The sequence below is a fragment of the Dermacentor variabilis genome, chromosome 4, assembly GCF_050947875.1.
Source record: "Dermacentor variabilis isolate Ectoservices chromosome 4, ASM5094787v1, whole genome shotgun sequence".
Lineage (NCBI taxonomy): Eukaryota > Metazoa > Arthropoda > Arachnida > Ixodida > Ixodidae > Dermacentor > Dermacentor variabilis.
This window is the reverse complement of record NC_134571.1, coordinates 58711210-58738771: the sequence shown is the minus strand read 5'-3', so window position 1 is coordinate 58738771 and position 27562 is coordinate 58711210. Positions and strand designations below refer to the sequence as shown.

Here is a 27562-nt window from a genome sequence, read left to right as displayed (position 1 = left end):
GCGGGTGGCTAAGGAAGCACTCGCACAGTCCCACAAAGCACCACGACAAAAAAAATATTGGGAGAAATGTTTTTTTTTTTTATTTTCTGCTACAGTCCAATTCGAAATACGAAAGAGAGGGCACCACACACGCACGCACACACATCGCTCTGCACTCAACTGCTTCAAATACAAACTGTACAAAGCCACCAAGCTTCAATGTAGAGCTGTAAGGACACAAATGTGACATGCTCCTGCAAGAAGAATGGAGTTATCAACTTGCGGCAAAGGAAAAGTGAATCGTAACAAGCTCTTCACATGGTTGGCTAGCATCAAATGTGGCTGCATGTTCATGTAACAGCTGGCCGAAAAGTGGCGCAAAAAGTGCAGCACAGAATTGGTAAAAACAGCTTTGCTTGCTGAAGGCACGTAGCAATAATAATCTCAGTGAAGCTTTTAAAAAAGAAGGCATTTCAAAGGGCGCACTTTGAAAAACTATTTGCTGGATGGAAGAGTCTACACAATGCAACTCTTGAGTGTATAGTTTTTCTCTGCATAGCATGGTTATAAACTTCAAAAAAGAGCAACTACGCACGCTCAACAACAATGAAATGAAACTGAAGGCGTGCTTGTCTTGTGCCCTCAATCGCATTCAAGAAAAAACTTGCAGAGACAGGCCATTCTACAAGGCTGGTTGAGAGTTAAACATTTACAAATGATAAGAAATTAAAAGAATGCAAGGCCATGCACCATTTCTGCTCATCTCAGTGTGTAAATGTATGCTACGCACAAAATGTGTACAATATGTGCTACATATATCCACTATGCTTAGCACCTGCTGAGTGAATGGCTACAGTTACGAAAGAACACCTTCGACCACATCGCACATATGGCAACAACGAGCAGCATGCAACACCTGCCTTACTAATGCAAACTTGTTACACAGTGCAAGAAGTACACGAAAGCAGCATCAACACGCTATGGTTAAAAAGTTAAAATGCTACATTGCAACGCAAAAAAATGCAAATGTTTATGTGCTATATTACATGCATACACTTTCTTGTCAGAAATGACCAAATGTAGATCTTGTTCTAAGATATTGCAGCAAACAATCTGACAAAAACTGTACAATATATCAGTAATGCAGTGTCAAGAGCAAGACTTATTGCATCAACCTTCACTTTATATACTGCTAGAATGAACGACACATAGAAACTGAAATGCTCAGTACAGAGCTCCAAGCAACTCCATTATAAAGCCGAGAAAAAAAATGTGCAAGCTGCTGTTCAACTGCTTACTGCTGCTGCTGCTGTAGTATTGGGGCCAATAGCTCAAAATCGTAGTGGTACCTCCAGAAAACATCCATCACAACACACACCCAAACGTGCAGCTCAAGAGCAGACATGAAACAATAGTGCCCCAATAAAACTGTGCAGTAAACATTACTTGTCAGCAAGAACCACATTGCAGCAAAAGCTTGTGCATGTAAAATGTTTCCAAAGGTGTCTCGATGCACTGCTATAGGCAGGTCACCCAATTTATGCGAAATGATGGCCAAAGGCAGGCACCGAATAACCAGGGGGCACATTATGCTTGTGACAGCCGGCCCTACCAGTAATGCCAAGAGCTTGTCATACTTACAACAATGCCTAAACAGCAAAATGGCGAGCAGCAGTTACAGCTCAAGTTAACAGCTTTTACGACAGATGTCATTGTGATCTCCCCCCCCCCCCCCGCCATACACACACGCACATCAATTTGACTAATAATAAAAGTTGAAACAAGCAAACTAATTTCACTTCTAGAGCTTGTCACACTTGCAGTGACCACAACAGTACAACAGGGAGAAGCGATTGCAGTTCAAATTCAGTTTTTTTTTCTTTCTTCAGACGCCTAGCAACCTCCATTCTCTCCCACCGCCTACTATAATTTTACTAAAAATAAAAGCTGAAACTTGCAAAGTAGTTTTACTTCCATACCAATCACATACACACGGTTTGTGCACAAGCATGGAACAAAAAAGTGCAAGCACCCATGCAAGCAACCTGGCAAATTCGGCAAAATGCCAATCAGATCAGATGCTTCCAGAAAGCAGCAACAATATTTACCAAGGAACAAACTTGTTTTCAAATCCCAGTGGATAAGCCACCGGACAAGTCAAGCCTGCTGGCTCTCGTGACGCATATCGTTGGATGTCAAGCAAAAGTGAAACTAACCCCACCGAGTAAAACAACCGAGTATACTGTCTGTGATAAAACAACTTGATAGTCCCAAAAGAGCTAAATTTTCCTGCAACAATGCACATGTTCCAGGATTTGAAAGGCTGCAGACCATCACAGCGCACCTGCCGAAACAAAGTAGTGCAGTGCAGCCATAGAATTTTTTGTTGTTGTCGTTGATGTTGTCACTGTCAAACCTCATGCACTTTGATAACCTTGGCAGCCAGCTGTAGAACCTACTCAAGAGCACACCGTGTAAAAAGCACACTCAAGTAAACAATTTTTTCTGTTCCCGCATATTCAAGAGGCATACTCGTACGACTCAAGGCTAGGAACTCCAATGGCGGTGGTGAGGGAACAAACATCTCAGTTGACATTTAAAATCTGAGCCCCGACTAATCTGCGCCAAAAATCCTCACTACTAGCTTTTGCTTTAGAAGGAGAGATTATCTGTTTGGTGAAACCCTAATCAACTGGTAGCAGACAAAAATGACAGAAAAATAAGAAAGAAAATGAAAACTTATCACACCTGCACTTCAGTGAAGTACCCGAAAGTAAAGGCACCTTCCAACACAATTCCTTCTTGGGATGCTTCCCATGGCCTGATAAGGTGGCTCACTTTAGCAACAGTCTCTCGTTGTCAGCACAAGCTTTTTTCCACTCATTTTGTCAATACACTCGACTGCTATGTCATGCAAGAATAACATCGGCAGGAAAGCATGCACATAAATTTTTCTCTGTTGTTCAATCTGCCCGAGCCGAAAGCAATACGCTTGAAAAATGACTATTTTGTAGCATAGACACTGGTTGCTAAATTTTTCAGAAGTGGCACTGGCTTAGGTCCATTCATTAACACTTGTTTTGAGAGCTGCAAAGTAACCTTTATATTTGTGAGTACATTCCTTTTTTCTTTCTTTTTTTGCCCAAGCAAACTGCAAATAACCCCAGACTCAATAAAGACCACTGGCAAATACAGCAAAACAGCAGCATCTCCCTAAAGTATGAGCACAGATTACTGCAAATGTCTATGACAGGCAAGTTTAAAAAGGAAAAAAGAAAAGAAAGCGTACAGCATAACAAGGGTGTAATCATGAAGGTTACATTGACAGAACACCCACAAATCATCCACAGGAAGCCTTCAGGTTTTCAGGCCTGCCAAAAAGGCTAAAAAAATAAAAAAAAACAATTTCACGGAGCCAAAAGCATGGCAATGACATGGCAAGTAAAATCAAATTAAAATAGAACAATTAGAATTGTGTGTTAAAAAAAATTTTAAAAAAGGCCCATGGTGAGAAAATGTGGACAGCAGCAGGCTGTAGGTGCTTGAACGAAAAAGGAAAATGGGGGGAGGAGGGATGGAAAAAATATGAAAAGTGAGCAAGAGATGTGCAACTTGCACTTAAGTTTCTGACACAAATTTTAGAGTGCTTTTTCTTATTTTCACGACTTACACAATTATGTAAGCAACATCTATCAAAGGTTGGTGCAAAAATGCAATAATGCAGGGACAGAAATTGTGCAAGAGCACCTTTACACTCTTACAGATGCAAATGGTAGTACAGAAACCTGTCCTTGTGTTCCTTGTATCTTTTGCAGATTCTTTACACACTAGAGGGAGCTTGCTAACAACCAAGTAATGCACAAGACACATGGCACAACAAACCATTCAATGAGACAAGCAGGATTCTTGCAAACATGGCTGCTCCAACTTTTGCAACCTGCCTGAAACTCGTTGGATGTGGTTGTTGGTGCAACCAGTCATAAAGCAGGCAACACACAGAGCTATACCATCTGTTTCGTGCATAAGCCTCACCACATGAAAGTTGCTGATAATTCACTCCCACTTTATAAAGCTTTTCCCGTTATTTAGGAAAAAACAGGATAGCCAAATGATCTTCGACAGGACACGGTCGATGGTGTCTGCCGACTGCAACCTTATGCTATTTAAATCAAACACGAGAGACAATGCGCCAAAAATATCAATCGTTCCTGTGTTAATGGCAACAACAGGGCACAATCGACTTTCTAGTGCTCGGTCTGCAAGATGCACCGAAGAAAAATCCACGAGCGATTGAAATTATGGCTCTGTCACTGCTCTCACCCTTCTTTCTTCAAGAAATGTTGCCGTGTTTCATCTGTCCAGTACCGTCTCTTTACGCTCACGTCTGTGTACCATTGTCTCATCATCAGCGCAAGAATGATGGACGTCCAAAAAACTAGCCCAATTTCATGCCTTCACAGATGTGCCGGTATATGTGCTGATACTACCACCAAGAAAGCAAACCTTCCAGGCTCTTTGCATGTGTAAAAGAAAAACTTGTGCAACACACAATGCAGACTCAATTCGTGGCAGATGCGACACGAGTCGCCGCGCAGTGGTGAAACCCCCGCAAACTGCGCCTGTCACTCGGCTTGCGCGTGTTGAGTGCCACGTGTTTGTCTAACACACAAGGGAGCTTTCAAACACACACACACGCACATGCACACACACGCACACACACAGAAAAGACTCTGTCACGGCAAAGCTGAGGGAACCACACCACCACAAGAAGGCATCTTGCTTTGTGCTCGCACTAGTGCCCAGAGAGAATGGCACCAACTTGGAGCCAAGCACACCTGGAAGTCATAGTTTCCAGCAAACACGTTGTGTAGCCGACTCCAAAAACAACACAACACCAAGCATGCCAGAAGAGCAAGAGAAGACCATCTTGTCGCCTGCAGACGATGTGTGGGTGTTGAGACTGCTTGTAAAACATGGCCGGAGGGAGGGGATCTGTGAACGGCAGAGGAACGGGTGAAGAGGGAAGTACTGCCGGTAGAAAAGAAAACGAGGGGTCTTGTCACGAAACCGATGAGATTGGGTTGTGCGGTGAGCCCATTTGCGTGAGCACCTTGTCAAGCCACTGCAAAGGCCCCGAGAGGTGCACTTCAATCCAGCAAGGCGTTGAGGTCACATCCTGGCGGTGGTACTCGGCACCCCAGCCCTTGACAAAGCTCATGCGGATGATGCACATTTTGGTCAGCTCATACACGGCTTCAAAGCCATTGTTGACTGCCATAGTCAGCAGTTCAGCAAATTCCTGCACAAGAAGAGCAAGGAAAGAAAAAAAGACAATCATCACAACAGTGTGGCATGCTTTGCATAATCAAATTCACATGTCTCAACATTCCGAAAGCAACAATTGGAGCAACACTGGAGGGTTCTGGATTAATTATGGCCATCTGGGGTTTCAACTATTTAAGGGTAGATTTTTTTCGCCATATGCGACTGCCCAAGGTAGATTTTTTTTATTGCAGATTCGAATTCTTCTTAGGGACCTATTTCGAAAAAAAATTACCGTAATTTTCCTAAGGTGACCGTAAAGTGAGAAAAAGATATTTTGCGTTTGTATATATGCACTCTTCATTCATGAATAACAACAATAAAAAAAGGAAATAAACTTATAATTAAAAATTTGATGCATTGTTATACACATAGTTCAAGGCTTTGAAAATGCGCACACAAGAATATTTCGCAAGTCTCCTATGTTCCTGCTCTTACACTAATATTTACGTCCACAGCGTAATCGTACTGCGTAGGTGCACACATCTAACTACATGGTTGTGTGCACGTCAAAAAAGCAAAACATGTAACGAACTTCCGCTAATCTTCATCTTATCGCCAACCAGAGGCAATTAGTTTTTGCGAGTCTCCAAAAAAATTAATAAATAAAAGAAACAAACGTATGTATGGCAGCATCTTTCCTATGCGCGCACCCCTGTGAGCATTAAACGAGCAAGAAACAGGCGGTCATCCTTTGAGCGAAATGAGATAGCCGTCAGTTTTGCAAGCACACGAAGTCGAAACAGCACACAGAACAAAACCTAAACGGCTGCCCGCCCACGCCCCAATGCACAAGCGGTAGTATATAGATGCGCCGGAGCAAACTAGCTCTAAAACAAACCATGCAACGAAATCTGAGGGACGGAGGCACGCAAAAAAATTTACCTGCATTTCCACATAGTGGCAGCACATGACAGAAAAGAAAAAGTTGGGAAATTGGCGCACTTTATAAACAAACAGACTGCGCCTTAAATATACGGCATCGACAATTTTGGATTTGTTCGTGGCGCAGTATATTTACGTCATTGACCCTGAAAGGGTTAATAATGCCCGTGTGAATTTAAATAAAGGAATATTTGTGCAATTTGCCTCTGTTAGAACAAGAGTGCTACAGCCAGTTGTCGAACCCATGAAGTTTTTTGCAGAACAACGCATCTACTGAGCAACCGTGATGGGCCACATACATCACTTGCATTTAGTACATGCTTATTGGTAAGTTATTCACAAACATGCTTCTTAAACAGGCTACACATTCCCACAAGATTCCCTAAGACATTTCTGGGGTACTGACACGATATTTACGATTATTAAATTTTTTCTTTTACATAAGAGCCTTAGACTTCTCAACCCCACAAAAATATCGCTAAGTTTTAGGGGAATGCCCCCAAAATTTGATATAATAGCTTTTCTATAGCTAGTTGCACTTTCATTTCCCAGGAGGTTACCATGTCATGACATCATGATGCAGAAGTTGGACACGTGGTTATACAATGTTATGACGTTCTGACACTCACTCAATGGTGTCCTATGCTGCTACTCGCTGCGAGGGCCGATGCAGCAGCATAGCAGACAAACGAGTGAGCCAGAGCAATTGTGAAAATGCCTCAATGTCCTGCTCCATGTCATGATGTCAAGACATAGCATAAACAAAATTGAAACTCGTTGCAGAAAGGCTATCTTTAAATTCCTTAGGAAGATATGAGGCTTGCGAGTATATTTTTTCCCAGGTTTCAGAGATCCAGGATCTTCATTAAACTAAAGAAATAAAGAGTCAAAAATATCATGTCAGTGCGCCTTTAAAGGCACACCAAAGAGGAATATCGCATTTACTTGTATAAGGCCAACCCTCAAGTAAGGTTTGCATCTCATTTTAAGATGCGGAAATTTGGGGGAAAAAAAAGCTTTCACTTAGCATCATGCACATACTTGCAAGTGTGGCCTCCAAGTTAACAACGGCACTGCTGCTATCTTGGAGGCCACACCCGTGTATCGGTTAAGCTGGCACTAGTGACTGTCCTGCCAATGATGGCATCGTCGCCATCACATTCTCTCTCTGGATCGCAATCAGAATCATGTGGCACAGATCATCACCACACAGATCCAGCATGCTTTAACAGTAATTGGCAATGCTGAGGCACATCGTTTAGCAGGTTTAACGGCACTGCACTTTCAGGCGCACAGCTGCAAGAAGTGTAAGCATGAATTTCGAACGTGTGGCGTGCATGTTTGTTTAAGGCAGTCTAAAGAGACTCAAAGCAACCGTATTGCAGACAGGACAGCATAGAGCTCAACCTGTTTTGGGAGAGCGCCAATGAGGCAAACTCGTCAAACGACGACGGCAGTGGAAGCAACAAGCACGAATAAACATAAGCAATCATAGCCGGTGGATTGTGCTTGTGATGCTCTGCTTAGCAGTCTGAGTGCAGTTCTGAGATTTCAGGGCGTAGCCATAAGCCTGCCACATGTAAGGCCTGCACCCCTATAAATAAATTTCAAAAGAAAGTGCAGGCCCTACACAAGTAAATGCAGTATTAAGCTCAGTAGTATATCGTAGATTACACTACTGCAATAGCTAAACAGCCATTCTTACCACAAGAGGGAGCTTGGTAAGTCATAAACAATGCAGAAAATAAAACGAGTGGCAATGCTCCTCTGAAGCTTTTGCACCAGATGGCCTTGGTGTAGCCAACTCTGACAGTGTCTACATGGGTCTAGTTAATGTTCATCGGTAAAAAACAACTACGGTATGTTACACTAAAGAGAACCACATACTTGACCTACCAAATCTTGCGAATTTTACAGTGCTGAAACGGCCCAATAATATAAAATAGCATGAAATCTATGACAGCACACTGATGTCAAAAAAAGAAAAAGGAATCTGGCCTTTATCTTCTTTCCCACTATAACCAACCTTTTTCCTTGATGTGACTGAAAACCAGCACACACATGCCAAAATCAACAAATGTGGAAAAAGTGGGCCTCCTAGAACACTTCTTCAGAGGAAAAGGCATTTCTATAATTTAGGAAAGTAATGCTGCCTAACACAATTCGGTCGGCTAATTGGTTGAGCACTCTTTTCAGCTGCAGTGGAAGACGCACAGGAACACACGAACTTAAAAATATACACCATAAGTGCTGATATAACAAGCAAGAATTTACTGTGCAATGATAGAAATGCTGTACAGAAGCAACATGGCAAGGTAACAAATTGTTTAGAAGCAATAACAACTTCACTAAATTGAGGCTCAACTTTCACAGCAGGAGAAGACATGCTCAAGCGAACTTACTCGATTGTTGAAGATCTTCAGGCTGCAGCCCGACGGAATCTTGCAAACAGTGGTTGGATGAAACTGGTGCGAGTGGTTGCAGTTCCTACTCTGTACAAAGATGGCACTGTCGCTGAGGCATTCGGCATAAACTTCGCCTCCAACGTAGTACAGATGAACACCTGCAAGGTAAAAAGCTAACCATTAGAAGTCACCAACACCATAAAATGCATGATAGGCGTTTTAGTCAATGGCATAGAACCTCGGCATGAAGGCAGTGTGAAACTACTGAGCTGACATTTCATATGTGAGCTTTCAGATACTTATAGACAGAGCACATGTAAAAGATCACTGAACTGACCACCATGATGAAGCCTGTCTAAGTTAGCATGAAGACAAAGCTCTGCCCCAGCTAAATATTCTTTCCTACTTAGTCAACTTAAATGTCTCACCTTTTCCAATGTGCCGCCGTGTGTTCTCAATGGTTGAGTTGCGGTTGACATTTGACAGGAGGCCAAGGCAGAAGCGGTTGCTGTTGTTTGATGGGTCGGTGAAGCCATCGATGACGATGCTGTGGCTCTGTGCGTGGAAGATTTCGCCCACCCTTGAGTTCAGCTCATAATAAGCGATAGTGCACCAATACTGTGGTTCTTGGTAGGTGACCGGGGACACGTCTGCCAAAGACAGGAAAAAACAAGGCATCAGACACACACGGAGGCTACCACTGGCATGTGACTGTTAACCGCATGGCTGTGCTTAAGTGTAGCCATACGAAACACAAGAGTGGCTAAAATTATTTTTACTGATGCAATTATCAAAGTTGTGCGGCACTGCGCATCACTACCAAAACAGAAGGCTTCTACCGCCACACGCAACAAAAAAAGAAAGGACAGCAGACCAGCTATTCCTTTGGCTCTGAACACATATACTGAAAAAGATGCGTATTACACAGATTTGAGACCTGGTGCAGCTGCTCAGTTGCTATGCCCTTCTGCCTCTGAGCACCAGGTTGTGCATTTGTTTTCTGACCAGTGAGGCAGCATTTTGATGGGCTTGAATCAGCAAACATAAATTATTCCTTTAGCTCAGATGTTTGGACATGACATTTCCGACTTTTAATTTTTCGCATTATCCCATTTGCTACCAAAGCCAACAAATTGTCGCGTGCAATAGCAGGGGCCATATTGCCAAGGGGCCATATTGCCAAAGTCGGCGATTCACAGGTGGGAGCTATGGAAGGTTTAAAAGGCTGTTCAAAGGTGGTTGCAACCGGCAATATAGGCTATACTTGTCCCCTACAGCATAGGTTAGACTGTTTTTATTTTTAGTATTCAGTGAAAAATTTTGTAGCGCCTGTATGCAGCAAAAATAATCGGTGCGAAGGCCTTGTGGTGCACTTGAAGGGGCCCTGAACCACCTTTTATCGAAGTGGAGAAAAGCATTTGAGGCGAAAATAGGCTATTTCACAAACGCTTTGCCACAACATGTACTTCAATGCTTTCAGCAGAAGCGGAGTTACTGGCGATCAAACCCGGCCTCTGCTGTGCTCCCGTTCCTTCTTCAATGCCTTGCACAGCGAAGGCTACGGCCCAATGGAGCGTGCCCACAGTGCCCCACCTTATATATGTCACCGTGGTGCGCAGTTCAAGTTTAATTTTGGACGTTAATGAAGATTCCATGACTTCTGCCTTTGATGCCTACGACGGGCTAAACATAAGCCAAACGCTGTTGTCCTCAGTGAGCTGCAGTGCATTTAGCCAGTGGACATGTGGCGGCCATAGAGTGTCAAAATAATTACTAGAGGGAACTCTGGCGCTAGTGTCTATGGGAGCTGCAGTGGGAGCGGTTGTACCAGCATGGTAATTATGAGAAGTACATGGATCTGCCTAAATTTCGTTATTCTGACTTCAAACAGCTTTGTGACTTTGTAAACTCATCATTTTCAACATTGTACTGTGTAATAAGTAATCAGATAAGCATTATTAAAATTGTTTGACGGCAGGATTTGAACACAAGACCTCTAGCACAGAAGCCGGATATTGAAAACATTAAGCCACGGACGCATGTATCGACAAGCGGTGTGAAACGCCTTTATGAATTTATCATGGGCATGAGACGCCTTGAGACTCTCAGTGTGTTTCGATTTGGCCATCTCGACAAGCTCAATGGTTGCAATTAGCAGCGATTGTGCATGTTCGCGGCGTCTTCTGCACTTCGAAGAGTGTAGATTGCTCTGAAATTTATGAAAATAAGATTTATATAGCATATATACAAAGCCACAAGAACGTCTGAATCCACAAGCATGAACAGCAGACAAATCCATGTACTTTTCATCCTTCCCATGGTAGGACAGCGACTGCAGCGCCAGAGTTCCCTCTAGTATACTGTAGGAAACTATGGTGGCGGCACCCCGCGGCAACCGCGGTATCTAGGCCATGTAGTTTGCTACAGCTTGATGTCAGCTATCGGCCAATAGCAGCTGTCTAAGGGAGCGCTTGAGAGAAAGGCGACTTCGTGATCCACTTGCAAGCTTCACGCACTGCGTACGACAGCAGAAGTGTCGCACAGCAAAAATGTTCACAGCAGCGTATGCTACCCGCGGACTATGTTATTTCACCAAGCCCAAGGGGTGGTTTAGGGCCCCTTTAATATTTGGTAGCCAACAGGGTGAACATCCTGAAGTTCAAAACTTTTCAACAGTACTTTTGAACAGATACTGGCAAACCCCTGAGCACTCTAAAATATTTAGTATAAATTTTTTTTAAAAACAGTTTTGTTATCGTTTCTCATGAGTTTTGTGTCATGAAGTCATGACACAGAAAGGGGTCACATGGGAACAGAACATGGTGACATTTTGGCAATTGCTCCGACTCACTCAATCATTTGCTATGCTACTACTCATTGCGCTACCCCAGGTACCAAAATAGCTGATGGTCGAGCAAGCTGGAGCGAGTGCAAAAACGTCACCATGCTCTGCTCCCAAGTGAACACCTTCTGTGTCATGAGGACATTACACAGAACTCATGAGAAGCGATACTGAATCTGGTCCTAGAAAAGCATTTATAGTGAATTATCTAGGGTGATAAGAGGCTTGCCAGCATTTTGTCTAGAGTTTCAAACTCCAGGACCTTTACTCAAAACATAAAATTAAATGTCGAGAGTGTCATATCTGTACTCCTCAAACAGTGATGTGTTTGCCCCAATCAAAACTGTGCACAGTAAGCTCCTTTCAAGGCAAGCTCCATCATTCTGAATCCTCCAATAAGCTGAGCAGTTTGACACATTTATTGCATTCCCATAGGTTCAGTTCCAGTATCCTCAAGGTGTTTTTCATGTTTTGTCTAAAAAAGAAGATACATGCCGATCATACACACTGTGGGAACCTGCGTAATCAAGGCTTTGGTAAGCCAGCAAAAGGAAACGGTGCAACACATTAACATACGCAAAGTTCTATTTTTTCGCACCTTGTGCAGCGGGATTTCAGCCCCAAACATGTCCCATAACCATTCTCAGTCATAGTAGCAGTACTTCCAGACACTTGTGGAGAAGCGCAACACAGTAACCACTGACCACAGCATCTAAACATTTGGATGCCACAAGGAAAGCTTCACTAAACATGACCTCCCAACTACATCCAACAAAGATTTTACGAGTGTGGTTCAGCAAGCACGGCTGCGAACGAATGATGATTCTGCATGGCCTTCTTTCTCAGGTATAAAATTTACACTTTTATTGTCAGCTAAATGAGTGGTAACTAGCTGGCTAGCAGCAAAATGATCTCTTCCTGCTAAGACTATGAGGCAAAACAGACAAACAGTGACATGCCAAATCCTTAGGAGCTAGGTAACAAAAGCTTTGCTTTATAATAGTTTACAGTATCACTTATAAGCAGAGCCCACTGAGTGAATACCAGTAGTAAGCACTTACCAGGAGGAACAGTCGATGTGTCCATTGATTGGGGCTGGTCATCAGTGGCAGATTGACTGTCGTCCTGAGCTGAGTAAGCAGGTGGAGGAGTGTCTGCTGCACAGGAAAAGGACAAAACGCACTTGTAAACCGTGTGCTCCAAAAAAGAAACATATACGCACGCACACACACACAGTAAGCACAGTGTGTCCTTCCCTTGTCATACAGCATAATACCTAAATTGTGGTTTCATTTGTTTGAAACCAAAGGCACAATGTGCTGGCCCTGCTTCCACACAATGGAGATCACTAAATTGCATTTTGATAATTAGTGGCAGGGCATGCCCAATGGCAAGCCTTAACTAATTGTACCATTTCTAACGTTTTTATACTAATCCAACTCATGCAGGAAATTATTATGTGGACAACGATGAGGTTTTTCCTTAGTGATAGATTTGTTTACAAAATCTGCAGCATTATTCTTCACAAAATGGAACTGCCCACAAATGCACTGTTGAAAGGAACTGTGAAGGTCAAGGTGAGCAACACTGGCCAGTACAGACTGCATTTACAAATGCCACAGCACGCACAACTGCCTATGACTTTGGGACACCCAGTGATTTCTAGTTGCATTAGCCCCTTCTGGACAGGGAGGGGAACTCGCATGTTTACACTCATGGACTTCCAGTACCGACAGAAAGATAGAGAAGACACTGCTTTGAGCTCCTCTATGTTGAACAACTTTGTTGAAACACCTTTAAATGTAGCAGCACTTCAGGGTGTTATCAATGGTTTGTCTCTTCACCACCGTAATGTGCTGCACTTCGTTCCCCATCCAGATTTCCTGTTCTTGTCAAATAAAGTTGGTTGCAAGCTTAATTGCACATTGGCAATGCCATACCCACTGATATACTGTGGCGAGTGGGACCTTACCATGTTTTGCAGTTTTCTTGCGTTAGCACTTTAAATTTTGCTGAACAGCATTCATGCTGTGTCATTCTTCCTTAGTGCCCAGTGTACTTTGTTCGCACTGTAGGTAAAGATGTAATCGTACTGATTTGCCCAACTAGCTAGGGTGAAACTGCACTACAGTCCCACTTACCGGGCAATCCAAAGGGGCTGTTAGGTGCGGAGCTGCCAAGGCTGGGGCCCGGTGAGGGAACGCCCGCCGCTGCCGTGGTTCCCGCCGCAGGGGATGCGCCCGCCGTGACCCCTGACCCCGAAGTGGTGGCACTGAAGCCTTGCGCCGAGAAGCTGACATTGTGCGGCATTGCAGACTCGGCCACTTGTTGGAAAACCGGAGGAATCATCGTGTGGCCCCCTGGAGGGTACTCGCTGTGCCGGGGAACCAGCACGGGAGGGAGGACTGCGCAACATGTTTAGATAGCCATTGTGTGGCACATTTCTTGGCAGAATACAGAAATTTTGATTCAGTTAGGCCGTTAACAAGGATTCCGTTAAACATGGCTAAATAGAGTAACAGTGACAGTGTATGGAATAGACAGAAAGAACAAAGTGCTGAAAGGTGATGCATGCTCAAGTGTGCCGTTAGTGTCGCTACTTTAAAAAAAATCTCACTTTTTTTCACGTGTACGATTGATGCCCCACCCCTCCTTCCTTTTTTTGCTTTTCTATGTGTCCCTTTGCTTGCTCGTCTACTCTCTCCCTCTGGCCCTTCCATATAGTATTGCCATGTGTGGGATAAAATTTAGTTGACAATCAGCACCTCCTCCGTTCCTTTTGTTCTGTTCCATGCACTGTTACTCTATTCTGTTATAACATGTACCAACCAGCCCAAATTAGCACTATTTTGCACCTAATACAGCTACAGCCTGATACCCACGTGTCCACCAAGAGGCTTTATTGGACTCTTCCCCATCACCAATGCTGAGTATTATGCCACCATGTGTTAGACAGAAAGCACAGCTCTTGAGCAGTGATAGTGGCATAATGCCTAATGGTGCCCATGCTAAAACAAAAATGCGGCAAACCGCCGTAATTACACCATGAGCCCTTAAAGCAGGATGATACTAAGCACAAACCAATTTTATAATTCAGTTTTTTCAAGCACAATGACGAATACTCACTGAAGGGCAAATCCAGATTGAATCAGCTGTACTTAGCACCAACATGTCATGCTAGCTACGCAAAGCTTGCAATGCTCAATCCAGAAGAGCATCACGCTCAGCATGCATTCCAAATCACTCCCGTGTACAAACTAAGAGAAATACAAAGACAGATTTGGCACAGAGAGAGTTGGACCACAAGTAAGATTTCGAAAATTTCAAAATCATGGGAAAATTGTACAGCCATAGCTATTTATGTAAAAATGTGCGTGTGTAATGCTGTAGTATAACATTCACTGTGTACACTGTACACTCTTTCATTCTTATGGGCGAGCTAATAGAGATAGAGATATATTTGGCAAATACAGAGTCAATGAAGTGCATATGAAACATTGAAAGCTTCAAGGTCATGGAGTAATTGGCTTTGTCAAAATTTATAATAAAGAAACAAGGAAAAAAATCAAGACTCGGACACCTTTGGTCAAGGGAGACGCAGTCACTCGCAGTGCCCCTTTCAGTGTCATTTTCAGTGTAGCTGTCATTCACCATCTTCAATCACCGAAGTGTCGTCATTATTGCATCACTGTCATTCACAGCACAGATTTCAGTCCTACAGTCATTCTCGGCATTCCTCTTGCAAAGCAGCTTCTTTGCAGCCTTATATGTCAGTTAAAGAAATTTCACTGTCATGCTGTCATCAACATTTTTGTGACATCATTACCATGCCACTACTGTCCTACCATTTTGTCATCGCCATGCTGCCATCTTTGTCAACCTACCAGCATCACACTGCAGTCATTGTCAATGCATTGTCATTGTCATGCTGTTAAATAGTTTGTGCAGCAAAATGACTTCAGGATGCCAAATGTGTGCAAGTGTCTTTCTTAAGAACTAAATGAAGATCAGCTCCACTTTAAACATGCCAGTAAAAGATTGATACTTCTTTATAAATGGGAAATAATGGACTATAAAGGCCAGTCATTACAATCATCACCATGCTGTAATAAAGCTGCTACAGTTCACTGTGCTGGATCACTGTGCTGAATTTTTGTGCTGGATCAGTGAAGTTAGCCCCACACCTGCAAATACTCCAATCACATCATTTCATATAATGCCCCCTCCTACTGCGTTTTCCTTTCTTTGATTACAGATTATACTCAAGTCAAGATTAAGAGGAACAAGTGGACTTGGGCAGGTCGCACAACATGTAGTACAGGTAATGTGAACAGCAGTACATAACATGATTGGACATTTAAATTACATATATCCACATCATGCAGTGAACAATGGATGCAGACATTCACCTGGGCTTTCAACTCTCTTGTAGTGGTAAGGGTTGATGCACACTTCCTTCTGTTTCGCTGAGAACGGGTATTCACAGCATTCGAGGGGCTTGAGTTCATGGTGGCTCTGTAGGTCTGGCCATCTCCAGACTCGACAGTAGATCACGTGAGGCAGGCCTTTTCGGTGTGAAACCTGATGGAAACAGAACATGAAGTGACATTTTCGTCTAGCAAAAAAAAACAACAAAGGCATTCCATAAACAGAGGGCGCAACAAAGCATTGCAGCTACCTTAAGCATCCCACAACAGTTAGCTGGCCTGCATGCATTACGATGCTGACAGGACATGTATAAATACATGGTGTATTGTTGAAGGGATCAACAAACAATATTTATGGTACCCTCTTTTTTCTTTCTTATTTTTTTTAGTGCAACAGAAAGTTTGTCGGCCAGAGTGTCCAATACTGCAGCGGTAACGTGGAGAATGTTGTGGAACATTTTTATCAGAATTTTCCATATGAAGTAGTGATCATGTTTATACAATCCTACGCAGGAAACACTGAGAGGCGAGTGTGATAGCAATTGTACGCCAGCTTTGGTGGGAAGCAGACAAGTGCAGCCCTAGCCATGAGAAATTAATCTTTTGTTTACTAAGCTGATGTTCATACAGTTTTTGCTCCCTGAACTGTTGAATTAATTCTGATATTACAGCTAAGTGCTCTCATGGTTTCCTGTCCAACTGTATTGGTCATACACAAATCAAACCAAGATTTTTCTAGCCAAGCCAAGCGAAGTTTTCGAATGTGCAATGACACTTTTATTACAATGAACTGTACTTTCACACGTGGTGCACAGTTCAACATGTTGCCATTCAGAAGCATGTCATCTCTTGAAAACCTAAGTGAGCTGGAGTGAAGAATCTTAGCTCGAATTCACGATCAGAATTTCATTCACACAAACTAGCATGCAAAACAGCATAATGTGCACTTCCATGCAACAAGGGATGCCACGGTTCTGCCCTTCCACTCAATGCCACATAGACAACACCGCTTATAAGCACAAACTTTCCTTAGATCGTAACATGCGCAGAATAAAGCACAAACACTTCTAAAATATAAAGAATGTGATATTTTAAAAAATTTAAATTCTCAATTAAACAGAAAGCATGTTCCATAGTATCAATATAAATCGCAATCTTATCTTTTCATTACCAGCAAAATCTCACGACATGCCCAAATACGCCAAATTTCTGCGCACCAGAAAGGCTGCTCCCGAGATGCCAATATTGAAACTCACTTCCATTGTTACATCATGGCATGAACAAACTTATTCGGTTGGGGTCTCTACATAAGTTCTCTTAGAGTTGGACTATGGTGTACTTGCGATCACATTCTTGGGTTGTCACTGAATACAGTAATGTTGATGCATGTGGCATAGACATGTGAAATGCCGGTGGAAAAAGCATGTAGCATACCTGCAGCCTTCCATCCAGGGACCGCGGAATAGTGACACACTTTGATGGCTGGCCCGGGCAAGATAGGGCCTTCTCAAGGTCCTCGATAGCCCCTTTTCGCTTCTTCAATTTCTTGACAAGTGAGTCGACTGCCTTCTCAGCCCACTTTTCCTCCTCGTCACCCTGCTTCCAGCCTAGCAGCTTCTTCACGGCGGGGCTCGTGAAGGAGAACAGGCTGTTCAGGGTTGACATAGCGTCCTCCAGCTTGTCAAATGCCCCGCCCCCGCCGCTGCTGGGGCCGCTGTAGCCGTTGCTCACCATATTCTACGCACAGAAAAACGGCACACGCTATTGACACATGTACATTGTTTGTCTTTCTTGGCTACTGTTTTTCGCCATCTAACCACTGTTACCATCCGGGCTGCTCCCATGGCAGCAATTTCCCATGTGGCATCCCAAAGCACTTATTAGGTCGGATTGGGGACACACACCCCTTCCCAAGCATTTAGGTCCCGTGATAGCTGAGCACCTGGCCGTCAGCATGCTTGTACCCACTTTGCCAGCAAATACCCAGCGGCAGCTCTAGTCTGCCTCCCACAGCTGCGGTGGCTGCTCTACCACAAGGCTGCCTGTGGTTGGACAAGGAGAGCCCAGTGACTACGCGTAGAAATCTTTATATAGCCTCCTTTCAAGACGAGAACTCCTACAATTACCCGAGCACCAACCCAGGGACACCTCACCGCCAAACCAGTTACAAAAAATGCCTACATGTACCCGAAACTTTCAAGATGTTGTTACTGGTCCAGAATGTTGAAGATGAGTCATGCAAAAATAGGTGGTGCAGTTGACCCGTCATATCAGATTTAGACAACCGGCTTTTGTGCTAGCTGCTATTGTTATGCTTAGAGTGTTACTTTTCTTTCTGGGCACAAGTTCGCCCAATAAAGAAATAAACTAGCCAGTTCCAAGACTCTCAGTTATGGCACTGTGTGGTACTTTGGCGTCACTACAACATGGCATTATAAATGAAATGAATGGTCACATTCAAGGGACAGGCTTTTTCAATGAAACAGAAGGCAAGCAAGCAGGGTGCAAATGACTATTCTGATACCTTCCTCTGAAGAATCGAGCATTCTTGCACCTCATCCTCCCCAACCCCATATACACTATTAAAATTCTCCCTCCTCTTCAATGCTGATCTCTTTCTCAGCAGACACAGTTCCTTGGTTTGCTTAGTGGCACACATGTATTCATCCTACAGTTTGTTTATACTCCACATGAAGTGTAAATTGTGCAGAACAGTGGTGCCCAGTACACTGTATTTTCATCCTAAAATAAGGGGGTTACTGCGCTATATATCACTGCGCTTTATAGTGCAGTAACCCCCTTATTACAATATGAACTACGACTAACTTTTCAATGGGTGCCTAGTCATTGTGGTGTTTTTGGCAATTAACTCACTGACAGTGAGGCAAGATCGGCCTACTCTTCCTCTGATGAAGTACGGATTGCCTACTCGCGACCTGACACCAGCTCCATGATCAAGGCACTCATGCAGGACCTTACGAAGGCTTACAGAGCGCACTATGACAACATTCACAGGCGTCTACATATGATTGACCCAGATGGTAAATTCTGTTTGCACCCGAAGCATACACAGAGCAAAACATCATTGCTACACAGGATTCAGCTCGGCGTTGCTTTCACCCGTCGCTACGCACACCTCATCGGCCAATCGAACGGCCCTGATTGTGAACACTGCCAGATGCCCGAAACACTGTAACACGTACTGTGCGACTGCCCAGTATATATGCTGGAGCGAAGGACGTTAGACAGTTTCCTAGCCAGCGTTGGCAGGCAACCACTGTCGGAGGAAGCTATCCTCGGCCCATGGCCTAACACTGCAACTTCAATGTGTGCAACTAAAGTATTGTTGAAGTTTCTGCAGGACACCAAGCTCGACAAGCGGCTCTAGCGAGACAACTGTCTCATGTGCATAAGCCCTCACCACTTCTCTTATCATCATCATCCATCCCAATACTTTCACTCCCCTTCCCTCATCCCCAGTGCAGAGTAGCAGATTAGAGCGCACTAGCTCAGGTCGACCTCTCTGTCTTTCCTATCAATAAATTATATTCCTTCCTTCCTTCCTGCCACTAACTAGCTCAACTTGCTGCGCTACTACACTGTATTTTCTTCCTGCAGGTTGTTGCTGCAAATCAGTTCCGCAGAAACCTTGCAGGTTTCCGCAGAACTTATTTGCAATATTTTGTACCTCGAGGCTTTGAGTTGCCAATTAATTCACCCTTGCTCTGCAATCTGCTAGCCTGCTGGTTACACAAACCAGAAGGCATTGGTCCCAGGTTTGAACCCCAGAACAGGACAAATTTTTCTTCAACTGCAAAACTTTTATGAGAAACCCACATGGGTTTCCCTAGTAGCTTTGGCTACTGTCGGGTAAATGACAATTTTTCCCTCTCAAGCTGCTGAATGCATGATACACTGTGTAACAAATGGTAAAAACTTTTTCAAGTACTTTGAGTGCTTCTAGTACTGTTCCCTTTACTATTGCTACAGAGCAAGAAAGCTAGGAATTGTATTTGTATAAACTTCCTTACTGTAACATCATCAACATTCCGAGAAACATGCAATAAGGTTACTATGTAGTTGTCAGTTTGCATCGCCTTACATGACAACTGCTGTGCTATGAGCAAGGAAAATAAGTCGAACCGAGGGGCTAGATTTTTTTAAAGCGAAGCTTTCTTTTCAAACCCTTCCGGATATTTCTGACTGTGGCTGCTGCTGCTGTCTTGCTGAATAACTCAGACTTAAAAAGATATTTAATTATGTGCCCGATACTGGGATCAAACAGCGGCTTTTCAGCACAGCAGTACATATCTTTAATCATTAGGCCACAATCGCACGTATTGTTCTATCGTGAAAACGCCAACAAGATTTTTGAGATGATCGCCACATGTTGATGACGATTTACATGCTATGGCACATACTCACAACAGAAGATTGGCCAAGAAGAGGGCAGTAAATTTAAATTAAAGGATAGAAAAAGATAAAGTACAAGCCCACATAAGAGTTGTCACTTTGCGTATAACAGGTGCGCAAGAGCACATCTGCACACGCCAGTTTCCACATGCCAATGATGCAGGAATGAAATGAATAAATTTATGGCATTTCATTAACCACTTCTTTCAAAATGTGCATTGGATCTGGATAATCTTTCTGTTAGTAACATGAAGGCAACAAAGCTAGGGAAAGCATAAGGAAAGTTAAGCTTTCTTTTTAATTGAAATGTGGAAATAATATGGAAATGAGAAATGAAATTGAAATGAAAAAGAAAACTTGCTGCAGGTGGGAGCTGTACCTACATCATTGGGATTACACATGCAGCATGTGCCAACATACTAGAATCATGTGAGGATTGCTAAGTATTTCACTACACCACAGCACACATAATTAACGTATCATAAATGTGCTAGGCAAACTCTGAATGCTGTGTGCATTAGTACGAAGTTTTTGCCCTATCTCAAACAGAAGCCATAAGGTGTCGCTCTCTGTCAGTACCCTTTTAAGTGTGCCTTCATTGATCTGAAGTGTCACAACTACGCAATAGCAGTAAACAGACCTGGAAGAAGCCTCAGTCTGACCCATTTATTCGAGTGAGCTACTGACAAACACAGAATGGGCTCGTGCCAAAAATAGTCATCAGGCCAAAGCAAACTTACATTAGCGGTGGTAAATGCATTGGATAAGAAAGTAGCCCAAAGGGGAGAGCCTTTCATGTATGACAACAGTATAAATTGTATGCGCACAACAATACATCATGGCATGAGGGAACAATGAAGCATACTTCACATTATTCTGGATGACAGTGAAAGCTATGAGGAGCTATCACAAGTGCTTTAACCGCTTGAAACTGAAGAGTGATCCCATGGCAACAAAGTCCATGACATTCTCACAGGGAGAAGTGTAGCTAAAGAAAATATGCACAATCTGCTCACGGGGGAGGCAGAGCATACATGGACAGAATAAATTGAGGCTGCTCGCATTGTCCTTTCACATACATGCTTTACTGAAGCATGCAGATTTGAAAGCAGGAGGAGAGTGTGAGGGCAAAGAGTAACATTCTTTCTGAAGTATGCAGCGCAGCTGTCGAATGCAGAAATGTGGGATGGGGCACATGTAACTACATTCACATGAACATACACCAGTGCCCACACACAGCCTTGACACTGCAAGCGCAAACAAAACCTTATGTCATTCACGAATTGGTTAAGTGACAGAATACACTGAGGTGATCAAAAGTGGTCAAACAAGAGGTGTTTCAACCTGCCCTGATACTGTGAAGTTTTTTTGTCAAAACGTTAGCTCCAAAGACATCCCTTGTTTGACCACTGCTGATCACTTCCAAGTTTCCATCTTCCCGCATAATGGCCAATCTGTAAACCTCAAAATGCGTAAATTTCGAACCAGACATGATTGAAAGGTGGGTGGGTGGGGGTTTCCTCAAATGTTTCCCCAAGCACACACCTTTTGTGGGAAATACACACATTTCAATAATGATGATTTACTTCTAGATGCAACATGCAAGCAACAGCAAACTTCAAGTAGCAGTAAATAGTTTTTATATCAGTAATTTTTTCAGTGGCTTTGCTACTGACGATTTAGCCAGCTTCAGGAACTTGTCCAAATAAACTTGTTCAAAGCAAGTACTCTACTGCTTTCCTTTATCCGTCAGAAGATTACCCGTGGTATGGTCGGAAACCAATGAGCAACTTTTTTTGCAATCAGAATGCATTTTTCATAAATTGCAAAACAGTCGTAAAATCAATGAACGAGCTCGAATTCGTAAACTTTAAGAAAAATTCTGAGGAGTTAGCAGGCATACTCTGTGAACACCTTTATCTCGACGGGGTACGCCGAGGCAGGGAAATTGTGCTATCCCTTCCCTTTCCCCCCCCCCTTCCCATATGAAAGCAAGTATCCCTGCGTATAGTGATAGATGACAAATGATAGATGACAAATGACTGCTGCCTTTTCACAAATGTGGGATGCCTCCTCCAGTGAGCCTGCCCCCAACACTGCAATATTCAACAATAAGATGTAGGTGTGAATCTTGCTAACCAATTTCAGATGATGAAGTCTGCCCACAAAATCGAACATCATGGTATAGCTAATATTTCAATGAGCATGTACAACCAGTTTTTTTTTTTTTCTATTTCCCAACCAGGCAATGAACCCTTGTGAAGTAGCCTTGCTTCAACAAAGGCAGCAATTTTCAGTGCCAACTGAGAAGCGAAAACTTATTTGATAACGGCCACAGCAAGAATGACTCTGCTGCCCACCCTCCCATTGGTGCTCAAAACAGTTTGCCTCTATGTCCTGCTTCCCATGGTCATCACAGCCATGCATGCCTTACAGGCTTTGGATACTTCTGAGGTAACAACTTCTGCAGGCCTCTAGAGCTACAGCATATCAGATCATATGATGCCAAAAGCAGGTCTGTTTCTGCTCAGAGACAGTATGGTTACTGAGCAGCAAGTAATTTAGTTCACCAACCTCTAAATTGAGAGAACAAGGTTCCAATTATTCACATGACCTAATGGCGCTAGTGTGTCTGTTTTTTTCCTATCACTTGATGACAAATGATAAACTGACTCGACTGACGATTGGCTTCAGCCAATGAATATGACATCCTGCTTGGATCATTCTACATGGGAAGGGTTATGCCAAAACAAACCATTGTTAGCATGCAGTTCAGAACTACCTTTACCTATCACAAATGCCCTATGCAGCAGCATTACATCAACAGGTAGGCTTTTCTTGAAGCCTGAGCGACATGTCAGAACGAGCGTGATGCCTTTCAAGGAATGTATTTCCAGAGAAATTGAAAGAGACCTAATTTGAATGAAGTGTAGAGCTGACAGTGCTGAAGAAGAATGCTGGTCCCAACCCCTCCATTATAGAAGATATAAACAATGCTATGTTCACTTCTCCTATTCCCCCTCAACTTATCCTTCTCTCTCTGCTAAAGTGGTGCCTCAAGCAGTGCTGTGCTTGTCACTCCTTTTTTTTTTTTTTCTGCAGAGCACTTATGGTAACCCTTCGAGGTTGGCATTCGACAAAGTTGTGACAGGATGGGCGGGATGCATCAACAACTGCCACTTTCTAATTTCTCAGAATACCTGGAAGGGGGCGCATGATCATAATTGATTGCCAATGACTGCTGTCTGTGGGCCAACTAATGGCATCACTGACGTCGCAAAGGGAGGATAAAAGTGGGGGCCTCACAAGTCACGAGAGCAAGCGATCCATTAAGCGAGGTCGCAGGTTTCCTGCTATGTGCTGTAGAATGATATTTCGTTCACATCTTCATGGCAACACTGTCTACAGATAGTTAATACTTTCTTAGTGCATTTAGTAAATTTTAGGAAACAGTCAACGCGTATATAAAAATTTCACTCACTGAAAGATTTTAACTTTCTCCTGCTAATGCAATTACCTTCAACCTGTTTGACAATTACATAGGGGGAACATTTATATAGCTTAAATGCATTTGGATATGTATATATTTGGAGCCAAGCTAAAGGTTTCTCTTAAGCCTTGCAGCAGTCTAATGTGGTAAGTTTAGGTCTCCCCCCGTCCTCCTTTCTTTCTTTAACAGGCTTATGTTACACATGTACAGATTATAAAAACGTTTCTGCCTTCAATGCCACCTCATGACCAGCAACGTCAGGCCATATACCGATAAAGATTCCATGCAAGCACTGCCCCCCAAAAAGTTTTCGCTTTCATGTTAGGTATATTGTTTTGTTCATACTACACTGAATATCTTGAAATAGCTGCAGGAACTAGAAAAGTTGGCTGTGGTAGTTACCACTTCATAGATAAACAGGTTTTCTTCTTTTTCTGTGCTGTGATATAACAGGGTGAAGTCTTCAGTTCAAAATTTTTAACCATTTAGGATAAAATTTGCTTGCACTTTCCATTGCAACATGACGGTACCGTACAGCATAATTTATTCCAAGAACACATATTTGTAGCAAAGGCCAGATAGAGTGAGGACTATAATAGCAACATAACAAAATTTGCTTGACAGAACCTGAAATACAAAGCAGCAATACTAAACAAAGTAAAATATCACAATAGAAAGCTCACAGTGTACAAATATGGTGAATAGGTATTGTGGCTCGAACACAATAATGTGTTGAATGATTTATAACTGGAAAATGTAAACAAACCTTCCTATGGTAGGCAAAACAGAATAAAGAAAATGACTTATTTCGCAGCTGGCATTCGGGCCAACAAGACATTTTTCTTTGCAATAGCAAACAGGTGCACTGTTCATTTCCAGTCCTGCGCCGCCCCAAAAGAAAGTACATATTACATAGGCTGCACGGAAAGTACAAGAGCAATCTTCCAGATGCAGCTACCTACCACATGAAATAACGCTTAAGCCATTACTAATAACGGCAATGCAGCAGTGTGTCGACTCGCAGATATGCGCTTCTACTGGTGATAAAATGCAGCACAACACTCCAACATTTGGCGCTAGCACATGGCCAATGAATACTCTGTGAAGTTCTCAGCCTCCACGGTGTCAAGTGTGTTGGCGCATGTATACTCGGCAGGCAGGTCAAACGCTCCCCCCACCTCCCCACGGGAAAGGCGTTTAAAGCGCACACACGTGATCCTGACACGAAAGTGAACTTATGGCACAAGCAAGCTGCCGATGACTACATACAGCATGACCGAGTTATGAGGCAAGGTATTTCTCACGACCCAAGAAACACGTTACATGCCGTCGCGTAACAGCTGCATTCGAGGATCGCAAGAACGCCGTCATATTCCGTTCTTTACAGAGGTCGATACTGGGGAGAGGTTGCGCAACACTCATCATCGAACGCTTGCGGGGAATTTCCCGCGAGTTGTGACTCATGATGGCAAATGAGGGCTCGGTTGGCTCTAGGCTGGCTAAACATAGCGCGGCAAAGGTACCGAGCGTCCGTACGGCGAGCGTTACGGGAACAGATTACCGCACGGTTCATCGGCAACTTGAAGGACGCTAGAGAATTCGAACAGCTTCAAACGCGCCCATTACAGGATGCCACTTTCAGAAAAACAAGTCGCGAAAACCGTTAACAGCTGGACAAAGCCAGTTTGACGACGGGGAAGCAATTTTAGAGAGTGGCGACGGAACCAATCAGTTAGTTCTTCCCCGTCGTTACGTGTAAACGGGCCAATTAAGTCACTATTTCAAACGACAAGCAGCCAGACGCTCAGAGACGAACGCCTTCAGCGACAAAACGAACCGCAGATGACGACGATCTACGTCGTGTCCAAGTGGCATTGCAGCAACATAAGTAATTGACCATTTCTCCTAACACGTTACGAAAATAAGCCTATTTTCAAGCCAAGGCAAGTAACAAATGAGACCCACCTGAAAACATAACAAGAACAGCCGACGTAAACAGGTGATCTTATAGCGTTAATTCCATTCAGAAAGAGTTGAAAGACGACGAATGGGGGTCACAATGTCCGAATAACTGTTAATACCAGTCACAACACATCAACAATTTGGCGTCAAGGAGGCGAGCATTTGTTGTCGTGCTACTCCGCGCCGAATGACGTTAATACCTCGATCAAAGTGGCCAGTTCAATACACAAGACAATTCATATATTCCTTGGGCGAGTTACGTATCGTCTGCAATGCTGTCATTGAACAACTAAACACCCGACACTGCGCAACAGAGGCGCTGCACCTGAAACTATTTTTTTACGCGGAAGCGCCACCGACGACGAAACGGAGAAATGTGGCCTTGCTTGGCGTCAGCAAGTCTTCCCCCCGCGTCATGCCAACCGCAATGTAACCTTTCAATCTCCGCGATAGGCAACCAACCGTTATGACACTGTCGTAAGCACCGTCGTTTGGTATGATGACGCACGCAAAGTTGAGTTAATTTTTGGTCATTTCAGCTACTGTCCTTTGTCATGAATAACGACCACGTCAAAGCTTACATTGCAGAAATGGGCATAGATCTAGCGGAAGGGCTTGCTTCATGCTTCCGCGCGTAAACGATGAATTACCAAAACGGAAGGGCACGACATTGCATGTTATTTTTACTTGCTGGTAGGCAACGCTGAAGGGCATTTCACATACTGCTACAATCGGCGTATCCCAAGTCGTCTTCTTTGGCGCCAAAAGTCAGCTTCGGTAACAGTCAGCTTCGAGTTGTGCTATCTAGAATTTATCGCGTACGCGAGTTTGACGAATTGACAGTAGCCATGCAAGCGGCAGATGTGTGGCCGGATTACTTCGTCAACTCGATGAGCACACCTTAAAACACGGTTCACAGGCCACAGAGGTACGCGATTTGAGCGGTGGTTGCGGCGGGGCCAGCGGGGCTTGTGGGAGGGCGCTTCTCCAGTCATTCTCTCCCTTAATTTCTATTCAGGCACTGCGCGCTCTCCTATGGCATGCGATGGGACCTTAAGCTCCAAACATCGGCACTCAAAAAAGGGGGCTGATAAAACTCTCATTCCGTATAACTTCGCGCGTGGAAAAGCGGTGCAATTACATGGCTTCGATTCCGACACAAACACACCCAGGCGCCCGTTTGTCAAACGGAGCGTAGCGATGGTGGTGGCTCCGGCAGGTTTAGCGCATCTCGCCCAAAAACATTTGAAATGTGCAGGTTGCTCAACCTTACGATGAGAGGTACTGTGCACATTATCGTAGCTCCACTAGCCATCTTACCTATGAGGGCGAATACATTGCACGAAGTTCGTATTTTCTTTTTTTTAAAAAAAGGGGAAACTTGCCTGTGTCTCCATGGACGTCATGCCGTAGGGGACGCCGGCGGTGCCAGCGAAGCGGCGGCGACGGTCCGAGGGTGGGCGAGAGTGCGCGAACGTAGTTCGACCGGCCCTCGGTGTAGGGTGGGTGGTGGTCCGAGGAGTGTAAAAGCTCTTTTGTGTTCGCGGCGGGGAAAGGGCGATTCGCGAAAGTGTGCGCGGTGAGTTTCGTTGCTGGCCCGTCGTTTTGCTCGTTTTCTTCCGGAGGTGCCGTACGTGGGAGTTTAGAGGAGGAGGGGAGGGGTTCCGAAGGGGAACGGAACCGATGCTTCAGCACGCGTTTGTTTCGCCTCCTGACGGATATACTTTTCTGCGCGCGTGGTTTTACGGTGGCTGACCTTGACAGTTGACTGCAGGGCTGTGAGAACAGTGGTTTTTGATGCCGAATATCGAATAATTTTCGGATAATGAACAGGCCG

General features: G+C 43.8%; 1 protein-coding gene across 6 annotated transcripts; it reads right to left on the bottom strand.

The window, feature by feature from the left end:
• Window positions 1-55: 55 nt before the first annotated feature.
• Window positions 56-27248, bottom strand: Mad (mothers against decapentaplegic homolog 1). Of its 6 annotated transcripts, none has more exons than XM_075689197.1 (8): window positions 27111-27248; window positions 17295-17597; window positions 15843-16014; window positions 13575-13838; window positions 12495-12590; window positions 9020-9241; window positions 8589-8749; window positions 56-5278 (listed from the first exon to the last, which is right to left on the bottom strand). In XM_075689197.1, exons 1-8 carry the CDS (start codon window positions 27129-27131, stop codon window positions 5039-5041), a joined length of 1479 nt encoding a protein of 492 aa, XP_075545312.1. In that variant the 5' UTR covers window positions 27132-27248; the 3' UTR covers window positions 56-5038. The 6 variants fall into 6 exon arrangements, with proteins under 6 accessions (XP_075545312.1, XP_075545316.1, XP_075545313.1 ...); XM_075689201.1 differs by lacking the exon at window positions 27111-27248 and adding an exon at window positions 26449-26535; XM_075689198.1 differs by lacking the exon at window positions 27111-27248 and adding an exon at window positions 25729-26047.
• Between the last annotated feature and the right edge of the window lie 314 nt (window positions 27249-27562).

What these genes read in the sequence shown, in the direction of transcription:
- Mad (XM_075689195.1), bottom strand. Translation starts at nt 25,663, where the DNA reads ATGGTCAATTACTTATGTTGCTGCAATGCCACTTGGACACGACGTAGA. An exon ending in GTAGATCGTCGTCATCTGCG is followed by an intron (nt 17,598 to 25,600) that starts GTTCGTTTTGTC and finishes TTCTGTGCGTAG; the next exon opens with AATATGGTGAGCAACGGCTA. An exon ending in CCCTGGATGGAAGGCTGCAG is followed by an intron (nt 16,015 to 17,294) that starts GTATGCTACATG and finishes TGTTTCCATCAG; the next exon opens with GTTTCACACCGAAAAGGCCT.